We start from the raw sequence: 17,828 nt of genomic DNA, 5'->3' as shown, positions 1-17,828 counted from the left end.
CAGAAATGGGACATTTCTTGGAAGCAAAACAATGGAACCTCGTTGACCTTCTCCTTCTTATGTCCACTCAGCTTTTGCTGGGGATGAGTATGAGGGCAAATGGATTTGAATCCAACCTCTGCCATTTTCTCTCAAAATATTTCACATTTTTCTTAATGTCTTTTGTTTGGCTTTCTTGCTTAAGTTTGACATTCTACCACTTTAACCACACTTCTACTTTTGTACTTTTGCTGGTTAACTGGAGATAAGAGCCTCACAGTTTTCTGCCCAGGCTAATTTTGAACCTCCATCCTCAGATTTCAGGTAGGATTACAGGTGCCCAACTAACATCTACTTCCCTTAACCTTCATATGTGCATCCTCACCTAAACAATAATACAGGTCCCATGGCAGAAGTTTCTGAAGTGGAAGTTTCAGAACTTCCTGCGCAGGGGATTGGATGTGGTTTGTATAAAAACAATCACTTTGTAGTAGTGATTATGATATTCATCTTGGTAATTAGTGTAATCAAGAATAATTGTAACTGCAACGTTATTTTATTTCCATTTCAAAGATGAAGAAAGAGGTTTGGGTAAAATAACCCCCAAGAGTCACAGGGTACCTAACCCACCCCAAGACACATTCTAAGACCCAAATACAGCTAGCTGCTTACAATGAAATGTCAGATTGAACAGATTGATGGGAGGAGACTGCAAATGGTGGGGTTAGTGGTGTGAATGACTCTGGGAGCTCTGAAGTGGGTGGGGAGTGTGTGCCTTAGCAAGAAAGCTCTAGAGCAGGAGGATGTCTTCTTAGTGTTCTAGGCTGCCTGTTGTTAGGTCAGGAGGCTGAGTCGGTACCCCAGAACTCAAGGTAAATTGTGTATATCAATCAGTGGGGCTGAGGTCACCAGCAGTGTGCTGTGGCCCTTATGGAGATCATAGAAACCTCATGGAGACCAACTTTGTCCTAGAGATATCCTGTACTGAATTGTCCTGAATTGATGCTGAGCTCTGTACATTAGAGTTCCCCCAGAAGACTCTCTGTCTGCCACCATGTTTAACCAAGACTGCTAAATCTTGATGTGACAGGATAGGAATAGACTACAGAGGAAGACTAGATGGCTGGGAGGCCGTGGTTGGAGGATCTTTTCTTCCTGATACCTCAAGGCCACCATCTAGAAATAAAGGATGGAAGCAGAATCTCCATCTCCTACCAAAGGTCAAGGTTGGCAGTGACTGCCTTGGTTGGGTGCTCAGTTGTCAAAGGAATGTGAAGATGTTTTAATGATCATGAGGGAGAGAGTCAGGCCCATCTGTGGGATGAAGGGACTAAGGATGCCTCTAGCTCTAATAGCCAGGAGCAAATTTGGTTGAAAGAATCTGCAGCATCTTACAGACCAAACGGACCCTGCAGCTGGAGGCTGAAAGGCCAGGTAGGATCCCATCTCTCTTGTGGGCTAAGTACCTGCTCAAAACTCACAGATGGCCAGTCGGTACTGCAGACAGTTCTTATCATTCCATGTCCCATCTGTGTACATCTCCACGCACTTCTCTTTGCCCCGACCCCTGGGTTCCCCTGGGTACCAGCTAGTGAAGTTTACAGGGGCCCCATCTAGGTAATGGAAATCTCCAGGGGTGGGCCCCGCATCCAGGCCCAGGTAGGCATAAATGTTGTATTTCTTCACAAGGCTGGCGATGGCTGCGTTTTCCTCTGAACTCCTTGGGACAGCAATGTCACCACCTGCTCTGGCACACATCTCTCTAATAGCATCAAAGTTGGCCGACTGCCCGCTGGTGGAGAAGACCTTCTCTCCCACTGCCAACACAGAACCCTGCAAGCGGAGGACTAAAACCAGAGAAGTCTGGGTCAGGCTACCAACCTCTGTCTCTGTGTCACTCACTCAGGCCATCTATGCCTTCCCTTCCTCTTTCAATCCTCATTTTCTAAATTCCTCTCTGCTCTTATCCATCCATCTATCCATCCATTCATCATTCATTCATTCATGTAATCAGCAAGTATTGTGAGAACGAGTCCAAATTTTCTGGAATTCAACAGAAGGCAAGATAAGCAAAGAATATGGTCCCAGGATAGGATTTGGGAACAAATCCATGCCCACTTCTGTCTCCTCTGGGTCAGTAGAGACATTAGGAAAAGGAAAATCTCCTTGTTTCCTCCATGGCCAACATGTCCACACTTGTCAGGCCTCTAGGTTCTGGAGGCTGGTGCTGATGGAATCTTAGAGAGACCTCTACCCCATGAATTCCCAGTGCATGCATCCCCTTACCTCCCATTAGCTGCTGGGCTTTATGTCTGAGCTCATAGAGGTCTGTTTGGAGCTCCTCGTCCAGATAAGCTGGAATCCCTGTGGAGGGAACCTCAGGCTGAGTCAAAGATCCTTACTTATGCCAAACAGCTGTGTAACCAGCTGCAAGCCTAGAACTCCATCCTTTAATACAAACCCACATCCAAGGCTCTACAAAGCTGAATGCTTCCATTGTCCCTAGGCACCCATCTTTTATTTAGTCTTGCACCTGTTCGGCTCTTTCCTCCTCTTCTTTCCTGCTATATCGCTTGAAGGTCTCCCCCGTCCATCTCTGGGAGCTCTTTTTACCTGTGGATGTGGTGTTGTCCCCACCCTCCACCATAATGGTCTCTGCACGCTCCTGGTGAACTTCTCAGAGACCTGGAGCTCCACTGTGATGTTGGCTTCCCAGTCACTTCCTCTGTCTGAACCTCAGGTCTGCACAACCCTGTGTACGTTTCAGAATGGCCCCAGAGCCCAGGAAGACATCTCTGGCCACCTCCCAACACAGTCCTTCTTTCCCTATCTGGTACCTGGGTCTCTCCATCAGCAGTCATGGTGCATGGAGCACTGTTTGTCCATCCCTGAATTGTGACTGCATTACCCAGACACCTCTGCTTCCTCTTCCCAGTCTCACATTATCTTACTTAGCACTACACCCTGGGCAACTCCACCGCTTGAAACCCTTCATCCCTGATGTAGATGATGAGGCTACATCACCCCTGCCTATTTGCCCCTCTTAAGGCCTGCTCACCTGGAGGGCCCCTCTCACCAGGCTCCCCCTTTTCTCCATGCTCTCCAGGGGCACCAGGGGCCCCTACGAGCCCATCACGCCCAGGGAGACCTGGCATTCCTCCAGGAGGACCCATGGGGCCTGCAGAGAGAAAGAGACACAGGTGTGAACCTCCACTATCATCTGGGATGACTCATCTACCACTCTGTGAGCACTGTGACATGATAGTCCCGCGTAAAGGCTCCCAGAAACTCCCACCAAGCCCCACCCAACCAACTAAGCCCTGAACTGATGAGGGGCCTTGTGAAGATGGATCTATGTCCCTTGGTGAAGAGAGGGTTTCCCACACAGTACCTGGAGGTCCTGGGTCTCCTTTGATACCATCTCTCCCATCCCTGCCGGGCAGCCCATGGGTTCCAGGAGTACCAGGAATGCCTGCACTTCCGATACAGACCTCTGTCCCATTGCACATGATACCAGAAACCATTGTCAAGATGAACATGAGGGCCAAGGAGCATAGGGACATGGCTCCTGCTCCTGCTGCTGCTCCTGCAGAAGGAAAGGGCCCCCATTAGCCCAAGGGAAGCTTTTTCAAATCTCTCTGTCTCTAACCCGTCATCCAGCTGTGTTTTTATCAGGACTTGGGAATGTGACAGGGTATAAAGGCCAGGCAGATCCAGACAAAAGCTCTGGGGAAGACATCTCCAGCATCGTCTGGTATCTAACTTGGTCTCATGGATGATCTCACCAGATTGAGGTTTTGTCATTCCAGGGGAGGTGAGGAGCAGAGTAAAGAGCTCTTCTTTTTGTTAGGGCCTCACTCTGGGGCTCTAAGGAACTCACTGTACCTCTCTGACCTCTGCTGAAGCTGCTGCACTATGGAGACAAGTCCGTTAGGACTGTCTGTCCTGAGGAGGGATGGGGTACTCACTCTCTGAACTTGCACCCTACTTTGAGGTTTTAAGAGTTGACCAGAGTTGGACAGATGATCAAGGTCCATAGCCTTTCCCCAACCCAAAGGATCAATGATGAGGGAGTCGCCTGGCCCTTGGGGAGGCCCGTGGCTCCTAGGCTGGATCTTACTTTGGAAACCCACCCACTAAGAACACCCAGGGCTCGGGGCTGAGCTCACCCATACAAAGAGCCTGCAGGCTGTGGGGCTCTCCGCCTCTGAGTCATATTGGGGCAGTGGGCTGCACCATTTATAGGTATGTGGGCTGCTAGGCTTTCTCCCCTCCCTGTCACAAGGGCTCAGGGAGGGCCTGGCAGGAAGCAGCCATCTTGTTTACATAGCTCATTTCCTCATCTAGCACTCAACACTAAGAGCACTTAAGGAATTTGAGGGGAATCCAGAACCTGCGAAGGGAAATTCCAGGTGTGCAGGAAGGGAAATCTCTCTCTAGTGAAGGATATCTGTGTTATTCACAGCAAGGTTCACACTAATGATAGATTGTAGTCTATAACCAGGAACCAGTGGAAGTCTATTTTGGCTCCTGGTTTAGTCCCAGACAACGTAGTGGCCACAATTCAAGTTGTTCAAGTTCAATGTGGTCAGTTTGACCAGGCTGGAGCACGTGATCTGTCATTTAGGACCTGGCTTACCATCGAACCTCAGGCCTTCTCATCGCTGGAGGCTACAGCTGAATTGGTGAGCAGAATGACAGGTGTCATGTTCTATCTTCTGCCTTGATAGGTTCAGCCGCAGCAAGGCAGGACAGGCCTGTATGGTTCCAGGATGGCAACACTTTCTAGTTTGGGCCATTGATCATGCTCCATAACCTTCAATGGTGATTAAGTTGTCAAATGGTGTGTGAAATCCTGATTGATGAGATTCCCCATTCAAAGCCACTTGACTAAGAATCTCTAATTGTAGACAACAGTCACAGGGAACCAAGAAGAATCCTCGTGCTCCCTTGTAGGTGAAGAATTTTGAATTTCTAAAGGAGTGTGGGGGACTAGGGAAGGGAACCAATAGGAAGCCATCAGAGTTCTGAGTGTTTTCAGCTCTTTTGGTGCTGTTTGCCGCATGTCCCTATGGTGGGTTCTGGGCCACATCTGGGATCACGCGTGCGCAGCCGAGCCAGTGTAGGGCTGGGATAAGTGGAGGAACAGCACCATCTTCAGGTGAAAAATGGAAGAAGAGCAGCTGGGATGTTCACAGGCCCAAGGAAAGGTTTTCCTTGGAAGGCAGACATACTTTGTTTCCGCCTGGAGTTGCCACTTTAGTATTTACGTGGCTCTGATTGAGTTTTTATATAACATTTTTTATTTATTTGTTGAACTTTTTATTTTACTTTTATATTTTTATATTTTATATTTACTTTTTTATTTTACTTTTTCATTTACTTGCTGAACTAGAATCTCCTTATGTAGTCCAGGCTGACCTTAAACTTGTGATCCTTGTGCTTAGTCCTCAAAGCTGAGATTTTTGGGGAATGTGCCACCTCACTTGACTTAGGTTATGCAATTTTTTCACTTTTTTTTCTTTTTATTATTTTGAAATGATACCAAAAATTACAGAAAAGGTGCAGTATAGTATTTTAAAAAAAGAAGTAAGTGCTCAGGGCTGTGTATGAAACTCAGTGGCTGACCACCTACCTGTCACAAAGGAGACTGAGTTGAGCTCCCACACTGGGTATAAAACCGAGTAGGTTGCCAACTTGAGATGTAATCACTCTTAATACTTTCATGTGTTTAAAATATAAATACATTTTCTTGTATGACCACAAAGCAACCACCAAAATCAAGAAATTATCACTGGTACAGTGTCTCCAAGAAACTTTCAGTTCCTATACAAAATTCTCCAAATATGAGCTGGCAATGGTGGCTCACACCTGTCATCCAAGTTACTCAAGAGGGTGACTTCTATGCATCGAGGTTTGAAGTCAGCCTGGATAGGCAATCTGGGAGACTAAATAATAAGCAAAAAGCCTAAAATAGAGATGTGGCTCAAGTAGTAGATGGCCAGCTATCAATGACAAAGCTGAGCAAAAGTGTAAGACCCTGAGTCAAACCTTGGTACTGGCACAGGCACGCACGCACACACACATATACACATTCACCAAACAACCTCCTTCATAGTAAAAGGATCCAGTAGTGTCTCTTTAATGTCCTCAAATGTGATATTTCTGTTTCCAGGCTTGCACAGTCTGAACACTTTTGAGAAGTTACAGGTGAATTCTTGAGCATAATATCTTTCCACTTGTCTTTTATTTCTGATGTGGTACTTTTGATTTGATTCAGATCTGGCAACATTGGTTGAAATGGCATGAAAATGGAGATATGTGCTTGTCCCATTCTATCAGGTGGCACAACACGACCTGTGTGGACTGACCATTTGGTTAAGGCCAGAATTCTGGTATTTTTCTTTTGTGAATAGTGACTATTTTGTGGGGGAAGTTCTTGGGAATTCTGTAAAGAGTTTATTCCTTTTTATTATCTCTCCTTTCTTTTCCTTTTTTCCCTTTCCTTTCCTTTTCCTCCTTTCCTTCTCTCCCTCTCTCTTTCTTCTTTCTAGTTCTTGCCATCAGTTTGTCAAAAAAAAACATACATTGCATTTTAAAACTTGGTATTTATTGAAATGTAAGCACAGCTGGGTAACCCATTACATTTGTTTATTTCTATTTGTGCATTTCCTACTACGGGTTTAATAATTTGGCACTGCAGCTATTTTTCACTTATCTATGACCTTTGTTTGTGGTCCCTTTATTCTTAATGCATTAGAACTGTGTTTTTATGACAGCAAATTTGTCAAGGACTACAGGCCAAACCCCCTTATGCTCAGAACACACTACAGACCACACCCCTTCTGCTCAGAACACGCCCCTTCACTGGTTCCCAGAAGGTCATGCACTTCCACTCATTCACGGAAGGCTATGTCCTACCACTTTTTTTTTTGTTCATGGGGCCTGAACTCTGGGCCTGGGTGCTAGTCCCTCAGCTCTTCAGCTCAAGGCTAGGGCCCTACCACTTGAGCCACAGCGCCACTTCCGGCTATTTTCTGCTTATGTGGTGCTGAGGAATCGAACCCAGGGCCTCATGCATGTAAGGCAAGCACTCTCCCACTGAGCCAACTTCCCAGCCCTGCTCTATCACTTTGAGCCACAGTACCACCTTTGATTTTCTGGTGTTTTAATTGAAGATAAGGATCTTATAGACTTTCTTGTCCAGCTGACTTCAAACCACAATCCTCAGATCTCAGCCTCCTGAATAATTAGGATCACTGGCTGTGAGCCATTGGCACCTGGCCTTGCATTCAACTTCAGTCACTTAAGTCAGCCATTCAGCAGATGCCCAGCCTTACTGCAGATGATATGCGGGAAAGGGCTGATACACGGCCAAAAGCCCACTCCGACATTGAGGAACCACTGGCCATCAGAGTGTCCCTGTCATATTCCCAACCCTCTTTGATCCTCAGGTCCCCACACGTGACATGGTGTTCCAAAGAAGCTGGGGGCTGGAGGTTGGGGGAGGGCAGTGAGTGCAGAGGGTAGGTGGAATCAGGGTATTGTTTTACAGCTCAAGAGTTTCTGGGGTTTTACAGACAAAAGTAAGCATAGAGTAGTTGCTCCTTGACTTTTTATTCACCATCCTACCAATATTATCAAATAAAGGTTTTAGTTTTACATAAACAATGTTGGTAAGAAAAATGGTATTTTTCTAGGGGGTAAGGGAAGTGTCAAATTCTGGGATTCAGCCATCCATATCCTGTGGGCACTTGAGGCTCCCTAAGCCACCAGAAGCCCTGGGAAGAGACTGGAGCTTCCTTATCATGCACTCATGGCAGGATGTGTATGTGTGTGTCTGTGTGTCTGTGTGTCTGTGTGTCTGTGCCTGCACGTGTGCGTGTGTGTGCACATGCTCCAGTACTAGGACTTGAACTCAGGTCCTGGGCATGGTCCCTTAGCTTTTATGTACAAGACTGGTGCTCTACCTCTTGAGCCACAGTTCTACTTTCAGCTTATTTTCTTCTCTTAAGTGGTTAATTGGAGATGAATGTCTCTGCTCAGGCTGGCTTTGAACCATGATCTTCAGCTCCCAGGCTCCTGAGTAGCTAGGATTAGAGACATGAGCCACTAGTTCCCAGTTAAGCTTCAGAATTTGATGGCAATTGGAATTTGCTACCAACTCCCCCACCCCTACTCGCAAGGGTTCCTACAGTTTCCTTTCCCTGGTAGAAGGGGGAGGCCAAGGTCCAGGCAAATGATGCCAGTCTGCTTTCTGAGGGAGGCTACCTGGGCCACTTCTGGCCAGAACCAGCACTGTGTGCCCTGGAAAGGTGCCATAAAGGCCCTGGCTGAGCCTGTCCTTGGAGGCTGAGAAATGGAGGTCTGCTAAGTGAGTCCCAGGCAGAGAACTGCTAGGCAAACAGAGCCAGCCTAGATAAACAAGCCCAAGATCATGCAGCTTCCAGGACCCTGCTGGAGGACCCTGGGACTAATCAAGCTCCTAAGGAGGCAACCTTCTCCCAAAGGCAGAATCTCCTCATGAAACCATAGGTGATTTGTCCATTACTAGGAACAAGCCCTGAGCCAGGGTCACTGGTTAACAATAGGTGTCTGGGCTTGAGGGAGGACTGGCTTCTCAGCAAGAGGGAGGGGAGCCATTGGGGGGGGGTGGAAAAGAGAGAGAGAGAGAGAGAGAGAGAGACCTAACTTTTCTCATGCCCCAGAGGTTGAAATAGCCGAGGCCTGTGTGTCTCTGAGTAGCTGGGGGCTGGGATGGAAAGGCTGCTTCTTCATTCCCAACTCCAGTCCAGCCTGATGGGGCAGACCTGTCTATCTTACCTTGAACCCTCTTCTGGAACAAGCAACTCAAGAGTCCTTCGGGTCCATCTTGACTTTATAGAGCACTGCCCAGGACTGGCTGAAAGCTTTGGGGTGAATCTCCTAATTTGGAGTCAGCCCAGGCCCACAGCTTCAGGACAGAGTTCCCAGCCTTACTTCAATCTGCTTTATTATTGCTCAGGCCTGTTTCTGGCTTGGGACAGGGAGTCTACAGGTGACAAAGCTCCTAGGTTCATATCTTGGCCCTCACATGTGTGGTTGTGGAACCTTGTGAAAGCTATTTAGACTTGGCGCCAATTAAAGATACTACATCACTCATTAGGGTGAAGAAAGCATGAGATCAGTCACCAGCTCAGGCCCTGGCACATTGCAGGTGCTCAGAAATCATCAACTATTACCTCTGATGGTGCCCAGCATGGAAGGAGCCCTTTTTTTTTTTTTTTTTTTTTTTTGGTGTGTGCTGGTCCTGGGGCTTGAAATCAGGGCTTGGGTGCTGTCCCTGAGCTTTTCTGCTCAAGGCTAGTGATTTTCTGGTAGTTTATTGGACATAGAGTCTCACAGGCTGGCTTTGAATTGTGGTCTTCAGATTTCAGCCTCCTGTATAGCCAGGATTACAGGCGTGAGCCACCAGTGCCTGTCAGGGAAAAAACTTACAGGCATGATGGGAGCAGATATAGAAGAAGCCAGGGTACCCAGGCCCATAGGAGCTCAGGTCTGTGAGATTCAGTCATCTGGGCTGAACCCAGCAGGGCCAAAGGGTCAAGGGTCAAGTCTATGCTGTGGGAGGAAGGGAATGAAGGACTTCCCTTTTGACAGAAGTGGCTTTCCCACTATATTAACATTGTCTGATGGACAGGCAGGAGATCAATGTAACCAACCTTGTAAAGCTATGTGGCTCCTCCCAGTACCAGGAAGCTACGTTGCTTCTGGTCATTCCAAGGATTACAAGGTAGGGTAAAATTAGAGGGAAGTGGCTTTGCCCTGAGGTAGGGGAGACAGGTACATCTAGGAGGGCCTGGGAGACCTGAGAATTGGGATTCTGGGGAAAGATGGACAGAGACAGGGCTGGGCCTAGTTCCCATCAACTCTAGATCACAAGCTTCTTGGGGACTTCCCAGGGAAACTCGCTTCTTCCAAAGTGGCCATAGCAGGCAGTCTTCTGGTAGATGGGCTTCTTCAAGTCCAAATCCCTGCAGGTTTGGTAGAAGGCAAGCTTGTTTTGAGTTGGAAAATTAGCCAAGGTTCTCTGCATTTCTCTCTCCTTCCTTCCTTCCTTCCTCCCCTCCTTCTCCTTCCTTCTTTCCTTTCTCTACTTCCCTTCTTTCTCTCCTTCTTTTCCTCATTTGTCTGTCCATCTGTCCATCTGCCTGTACTGTGGCTGAATTCAGAGCCTCACGTTCTCACTTAGCTTTTTCTCTCAAGGCTAGTGCTCTATTACTTGAGCTACACTTCTGTTTCCAGCCCTTAATTGTTTAACTGGAGCTAAGAACTTTGCTGCCCAGGCTGTCTTCCAGCCATGATCCTCAGATCTCAGCCTCCTGAGTAGCTAGCATTACAGGTATGAGCCACCAGCAGGCAGCTCTCTCTTTGCAAGTGATCACAGGAGCCACTGACACTTGGAAGGACAGCCCTTATGGGGAGCTGTGCCACCCACATGCAAAATCCTGCTTTGTAACTTAGGTAACAGAGGGTTTGAGGTGCAAAGACCACTGAGCCCACAGGGATCAGAAACTCAGAGTTGGTTGCCCTTTTAGGATGCCTTTCTCCACTTTATTTCATTGGCCTGACCCAGAACCACAGGCCTCACAGCCAAGCTCCTGAAATCAGGGCTGGGACAGGGACCTGTGAGGATGGAACAGCTTACTGGGTTCTCAGCTTTCTGAGATTCCTCAGCCCCTTAAACGTGCTCCATGGAAGTTCTTGTCTGCTGGGCCAGTGGGAGTATCACACAGCCTCCTTCAGCCTGAGAAGCCGGAGTGTGCACAGTGCTAGGCTGAGTTCTTGAGACCTTCCTACGTGGGAGGCTGGGAAGGCCTGCTTCCTGCTTTTCTCCTAGTTGAGCTGTTCATCTGGGCAGAGCAGGCACCAGATCCACACAGCATGGCACGGTAGAGCTCTTACCTGACTATGACACCTGGGCGGAGATCGAAGTTCCTGTTCACCACCTCTAGCAGCTCCCGCTCTGTCTTCTTGGAGGTCCCATAGGTGAAGATGGAGATGGACAGTGGCTCTGCCACACCAATGGCATAGGACACCTTGCAGAAAGGGAAGGCTCAGGCACTGAAGACTTCAGGGACCAAGGCCTCTAGGTCTCTAGGCCCCAGGCTTCTCCAACCCAACAGGTTACTCTCTTGTCTGTTCAGCAGCTCTGCTGTCTTTTCTACATGTGCCTCTCTTCCTGAGCACTCATTTTTCCCTCACCAGATTTCCAAAACACTGGTTACAGTGCCCAGCTCAACAGGCATAGAACCATGGGCAAAGGCCTGGCTTTCCCACCAGGCAAACATCTCCTTACTCCTCGTGGAAATACACCCATCTTCATTAGGGAGAGGAAAGCAGGGTGAGACCGGGAGTGGGTGTTCAGGGACAGGAAGGAGAGTCAGAGGGGGTGACCTACCTGGACAAGTACTCTCCGGCAGAGCCCTGCCTTCACCAGGGACTTGGCTACCCAGCGGGCAGCATAAGCTGCTGAGCGGTCTACCTTGGTATAATCCTTTCCAGAGAAGGCACCGCCACCATGAGCCCCCCAGCCACCATACGTGTCCACAATAATCTTGCGGCCAGTGACACCTGCATCTCCCTACAGGGGGAAAGAAATAGGGACCAGTGAGAACCAGAGCCCCCCTGAACGGTGAGAGGAGCTGAAATACCCAGAAATGAAGCCCCAAAGCCACCAGAAGGTGCTATGGCTGAGAATTATCTAGAAACCCCTTGCTCTCATTCAGGTTCTTTCAAGGGTGAGCAACAAAAATCAAGCTAAGCTACAGACTATCTGGGGTCATGCCTCTGTTTTGTTTTATCTTGTCTTTATGCAGGTCTTGGGGCTTGAACACAGGGCCTGAGCACTGTCCCTGAGGTTTTTTTCCTTATGTCATTGTTGTTGAATGTGGGCTTTGAACTCAGAGCCTGGGTGACCTCTCTGATCTTTTCTGCCCAAGCTTGGCACTCTACCACTTGAGCCACAGCTCCACTTCGGGTTTTTTTGGTGGTTAATTGGAAATAAAAGTCTCACAGACTTTCCTGCCTGGGCTGGTTTGAACTGTGAACCTCAGCTCTCACCCTCCTGAGTAGTTAGGATTATAGGCGTGAGCTACTGGACCTGGCTCATACCTCTGTTTTTTAATATTATCATAAGAAGAAATCCTCCTATGGTAGAAACTTCCTTGCAAGAGATATAACACAGGCTCTGGCTCTGGCTACCAGAAATGTCAAGCTGGTGGTCTACACCCCCAGTGGTATTCTGTTCAGCTTCCATCAATGATGGATGCCTTTGAACCATGTGGGGGTGGGGTGGGAAGGGAAGAGCTGTATGTTAAATGATCAGGGGAGACTCTGCTTACTCAAATGTTCCCTTCCATAGTCTATGCCTAGGCGTCATTCCAAAAGAAAACAATAAACTTAACCTCTTTGCTTGCTTCCTTCCAAATGGCAGGCAATCTACCACTTGGGGCAGGCCTCTAGCCTTGACCTCCCTCTTAGCCTGAGCCACAGTGTCCACCAGAGCTAGCGGCAGCCATAGCACTGACGGATGGCTAGAGTGGGAGGGCGAGGGGGCGCTGAGTGGGAGGCTCCTAAGGACCTGGCTCCACTTCTTCACAGGCTGACAGCTACCTAGCAGACCCTCCCAGAGGATAGTCAATGAGATTGCGCCCTGAGTGCCTAGCCAGACCTAGCTGAGTCGTTCCTGGCTTGTCTTTTGCTGTCTGTTTGGAAATACAAGCAGCCCCAGTAACAAAGACCCTCCTTCAGAGGCAAGGGCTCACCTGGGGACCTCCGATGACAAACCGCCCACTGGGCTGCAGGTGGTAAATCGTGTCTTCGTCTAGGTACTTGGCAGGCACCACGGCTTTGATCACCTGTTCCTTCAGGGCCTTGCGCATGACCTCCAATGTTATGTCTTCGTTGTGCTGGACAGAGATGACGATGGTATGGATGCGCACCGGGATGACAGCGCCATTGTCCTGCGTGTACTGAACAGTTACCTGTGCAGCAGAAGGGCAGGGGGAGTCACTTGTGAGACTGAGGCCTGTGCTGCGGTCACATCACAGCTGGTCACAGAGCTACAGAAGGGTTCTCAGGGCTAAGTGGGGGCTCTTCTCCTCCAAGGGCCCTTGGAACGTCAGTGGGACACATTTGAAAAGTTTCCCTGCACTATGGGGTAACTAAGCATAAGGCATAGCTATTCCCATGTGTCACCATTGTAAGTACTACCAGGAACCTCGCATTTCTACTCATCTGTGACCCAACCGGGCTCCTCTGCTATCCTAGAGGTTGTTGGGTACCAACAAATGTCTCCCTAGTCCAAGCCCTCTTCCACCTCTCCAGGGCATTGGACCAAACTATTCCTGCTCCTGCCAGTGAGCCCAGGAATTGATAGGCCATGTGTCACTGACAGGGATGGGGTCCTTTAGCCTTGGGCCATGAAGGGTTAAAAGAGGGCTTTAGACAAAGGGATAGTTGTTAGTATCCAGAACCTCTGAGACAAAAGCAAGGAGTCTGGAGGAGCTCTAAAAGTCTGGATAGGCCTAGGAGATTTGTCTACTGTAGGGACAGGATGGGAGGGAACCTTGCCAGGGTGGCTGACACCAAAAAGGAACAGCAAGACTGGACTGCCCGCACCTAAGTGTTTCATCAAAGGAAGGGAGAGGAGAATGCATTGGGGTGGGGGTTGGGGACTGTCTACAAAGCTCTAGAAGGCCAGGCCATAGCATGCATTTGAACATTTACTTCCAGAGGCATGTTCTGTGCCCAATCTGTGTATTATCTAATATTTAAGACACTGCAATAGAGAAGGCATGTTTAACTCCACAGAACAAAGCAACAGGGAGTGAAACAATCCATCTGCCATCACATAGTTTGTGAAAGGCGGGAAGAGCTAACACCCATTCAGCCTGACCCAAAAGCTTGCAAACTGCCTCTCCAGCATCCCTGTTTTTTATTAATCCCAGGAGTCTGACATCAAAGACTGTCTGTGGGAACAAAGGAACGTGGACTTTGCAGGGCAAGTGGGAGGAGGTGGTGTAGATGGCAGATAATGATTGAAAGAGAAGCCAGGAACAGTGAAGCATGACTTGCATGACAGAAGATGCACTCAGGAAAAGAAGCTGAGGATGCAGAATGCAGATGCCTTGGCCAAAGTCACACGTGATCTGGAGGTTTATGGCCTGATAGCTAGGGACACTGCCCAGCAAAAGCTTGCCATGTAGGACTGTAGGCCATGGGCTCAATGCTGCTTTGGTCAACTGAGATAGTAGTACCCAGAGTGTGAGAGGTGTTTAAGTCTGCTAGTGTGCGCCTATGCCACTGCCTGTACAGGACTGCTCCCTATTTAGAGCTGGTTAGGACCTCAGGGAGCACACAATATCCCCCTGGGGGAAGCAGGAAGCCTCTGCTTCCCAAGGTCCTTTATCCAGCCATCAAATGTGGGTCCGTATCAACTCTTGCTCTGGGTCTTATGGGTCCAATAGGGTGGGATCCAGAATCACCTGACTTTAGAGAGGTGAGTGGATTGCACATATTGTGTAGGTTTAACTCTTAAATTCTGGGATGCCCATACATAGGAACTGGAGTCAAAGATGGGGTACAGTGGGTCTCACGAAAAGGCAGTTGTAGCAGGCTATAGTAGATGGGCTTCATGGACCCTCAAAGGGGGGTGGGTACACCTTCCTACTTTGGCTCTATTGCTCCCTGGATGATTCCAATCCAACCCCTCCCCCACACCCCTTAGCAAACCCCATGTAGTGTCTTTGCGGAAACACCAAACTGGGTGACAGACCAAAGGGCCCCAGCTCCGCTCTTATCTCATCATGTCAGCAAAGGGAGGAAAAATACAGCATGGAAAACACAGCTCTGACCCAGTATAAAAATAGCCGGCCTACGGCCACCCGATTGTCAATATCAGCAGCAAGAATTTGTTCAGGTGGAAAGATTCATCCTGTTCACAGTCCACATGGACAGATGATGAAAATCCTTTACAAATAGGGTGTGGAGGGGGAGGAGGCCTGCCCCTGCCCCCAGCACGGTGCCCTTGCGTGGAGGTAGTATGGGCAGTGAGCTCAGCTGCCCTAGGGCAGGCTGAGAGTCCTGCACCGTACTCCATCAGCCATCAGCACGCTTTGCCTGGAGCTGGTGCAGGGCTTCCTGTGGCAGAATGACGTCAACTTCATACCTATGCAGGCACCCACCATGCCATTTTTTTTTTTTACTAGTGCTCTATCATTTGAGCCACAGCTTCACTTCTGAATTTTTGCTGGTTAATTGCAGATAAGAGATTCATGGACTTTCCTGCCTGAGCTGGCTTGGAACCATGATCCGTAGATCTCAGCATTCTGAGTCGCTAGGATTACAGGTATGAGCCACCAGCCAAACCTTCTTCTTCTTTTTTTATCTTAGTTAAACAGAATGAAAGAATAGCTAGTCAGACAGGTTGTTTTTCCAATCCTTTCTTTCATCCAAGGGAAAGGAAAGCCTGGTGAACTCTACTAGCTTTCTCCCACCCCTATTTTAGAATTTTCTTTCCTGTGGCTCTCTGCTTTGTTTCTAGACTATACCACCATCCCAGTGCAGGCTGGGCCAGAACTGCCAATCTTTCTTCTGGAACTATAACAATCTACAAAATTATCTCTCCTGCCCCCACAACCTCCAATGACACATGGGAGATGCTAGTGGCCTGACCTCCCACTTGGGGAGAGGTTGTCACATAAAATAGCTCAGGAAGCCTCAGGGAATGGGTGTCTTTGGGCCATAAACATCTGGCCTTGCCCCAGATGTAGACAAGGTGTAGCCTCTGCCCTGGGTATGGCCCCACATTTGAGGTGAGAAGGATGTGTGTCTCTGTGTGGCTGAGACCACAGGACAGAGTCACTTGGACCACAAGAACACCAGAAGTGCCAATTCCAAATTCATCCCTGATGAGTTGTCTAGTGGTATCTGGGGATGACATTCAAAAGTGATGAGCTTGGCTAGAAACTTGTAGATGAGGGAGGACCAGCGAAGGAGCCTAAATAAGGGTGGGAGCAAACCCAGGAAGCCCTAAGAAACAATCAGAACCTGAGTGAGATGACATGGGTGAAGCAATGATGCTGTGGAATGGGACAGGCAGCAGAAGGTAATGTTGGGAGACCAAGATGTTGAATGACAGAATGACAAGCAGATCTTCCCCCTGCCACCAGAGAAGGCAGAAAATACAGAGACATGATTGGAAGATTTGGGGAAATTAACTGGAATTCCCATGGAGGAAGAACTTTGGGGAGGGTAAGGAGGTGGTGCTTGTCTGGTAGGCATGGGGACAGCTCTGTAAAAACTGGGTTGAGAGTAAAGGATGCTCAGCTGGGAACAATAAGGGGCATGAGTAGGATGTCCTCTTAGTCTTGCTCAGGGACCGCTTATTCTCCAAGCCACCCCTTCAGCTGAGCAGGAGATGGCACTGAATGGCACAAGCAGGCTCTCAGGCACATGTGCTTGCACGTTGAGGAAGAAATGAAGTGATTTAGAGGGACCTATGGTACAAGATGGAGGAACAGCAATCCACAGCAGAACGAAGGGAGAGAGAGCAAGTGGGGGACAAAGTACCAAGACCTTGGGCATCACATGTTGAATCGTGGAAAGGAGCCAGAGTGGGGGGGGGGGGCGGGGAGGGGTGAGAGGGGGTACTGTCAAAGGTCATCAGGGTTAAACAGAGAGCGACGTGGGCAGTGAAGGGCGACAGGACACTTCCATGTATGCTAACACTTGCATCACTGCCAGACTTCAAATAGGGACTTGGGGACAGATTTCAACAGAGCAGGGAGTAGGGAGGTCAGGGCCCATGGAGTTGGAAAATCTTTTATTTTTCTTTTGTACCTGCCCTGGGGTTTGAACCCAGGGCTTGGGTACGATCCCTTAACGTTTTTGTTCAAGTCAGGTACTCTACAACTTGAGCCATATCTCCACTTCTGGCTTTTTAGTGGTTAATTAGAGATAAGAATCTCATGGACTTTTCTGCCAAAACAGCTTTGAACTGTAATCTTCAAATCGCAATCTCCCGAGTAGCTAGGATTTATGTGTATGAGCCACTACCAGTGCTTGGCAGTTTTATAATAAATTTGGTGACAGAGGTAAGGATGGAAGATAAAAAGAATTTTTAAAATAGGTGTTTTTTTCCTCAAAGGGACAATTCATTGAGTACCTAGATGGGACATTTTGTTCTTTAAAACATGGCAAGAGTTGGGGTTGGAGGTGTGGCTCAGTCGGTAGACTGCTAGCCAGTGAGCGAAAGTGTCAGGTAGTGAGTTCTGAAGTCCCAGCCTAAAAGAAAAGACCAGAATCAATAGGCTAGGGAGCGCTCATAGTTACTGCAGAGAGCCCCGCTCACCTGAGTCTTAGAGTCGGGTCTCAGCCAGGGCAAGACGCCAGAGCACCTCAATTCCGCCATCCGCGCATTGAGTTTGTGAGCAAGCACGATAGTAAGGGGCATGCATTCTTCTGTCTCATCTGTGGCATAGCCGAACATCAAACCCTGCAGCAGAACATCAGGACTGACTAAGCAACACCTCCCTCGCACCAGCTGGATGACAGGTATCTCCAAATGGAACCGTTTCCCTGATGTTTCCATATTTACTGGGTGCCTTCTACATGAACAGAGGACACCAAGCGTATTTAAAAGAGGAAGGGACACTGTCTTTGACTCCCCTCACCCTCCCCCAGTACTCAAGAAGTGAGAAGACAAGATGAAGCAGGCATTAGAACCACAGCCTGACACAGAGCAGCCAGACTCTGAATGGACTGCCACAAGGCAGAGCTGTGGAAACCACTCTGAACCTGGGTCT

General features: G+C 48.6%; 2 protein-coding genes across 2 annotated transcripts in view; both read right to left on the bottom strand.

The window, feature by feature from the left end:
- Positions 1-1,449: 1,449 nt before the first annotated feature.
- Positions 1,450-3,554, bottom strand: LOC122116589 (pulmonary surfactant-associated protein A-like). Its single transcript, XM_042690348.1, has 4 exons — positions 3,371-3,554; positions 3,038-3,157; positions 2,266-2,343; positions 1,450-1,826 (listed from the first exon to the last, which is right to left on the bottom strand). Exons 1-4 carry the CDS (start codon positions 3,540-3,542, stop codon positions 1,450-1,452), a joined length of 747 nt encoding a protein of 248 aa, XP_042546282.1. The 5' UTR covers positions 3,543-3,554.
- Positions 3,555-9,391: 5,837 nt separating this feature from the next.
- Mat1a (methionine adenosyltransferase 1A) overlaps positions 9,392-17,828 on the bottom strand; it is a 17,682-nt gene continuing 9,245 nt past the window's right edge. The window contains exons 5-9 of the mRNA XM_042690342.1: positions 17,375-17,518; positions 12,786-13,004; positions 11,420-11,602; positions 10,924-11,057; positions 9,392-9,992 (exon numbers count right to left, since the gene is read on the bottom strand). Coding sequence (XP_042546276.1) covers positions 9,890-9,992; positions 10,924-11,057; positions 11,420-11,602; positions 12,786-13,004; positions 17,375-17,518 — 783 coding nt within the window. The 3' untranslated portion in view covers positions 9,392-9,889. The remainder of the gene's footprint in view (positions 9,993-10,923; positions 11,058-11,419; positions 11,603-12,785; positions 13,005-17,374; positions 17,519-17,828) is intronic.

This window comes from Dipodomys spectabilis, unplaced genomic scaffold (assembly GCF_019054845.1).
Source record: "Dipodomys spectabilis isolate Male_0828 unplaced genomic scaffold, ASM1905484v1 ptg000136l, whole genome shotgun sequence".
Classification (NCBI taxonomy): domain Eukaryota; kingdom Metazoa; phylum Chordata; class Mammalia; order Rodentia; family Heteromyidae; genus Dipodomys; species Dipodomys spectabilis.
Note: the sequence above shows the minus strand (reverse complement) of the source record. Positions and strands in the feature narration are given on the sequence as shown.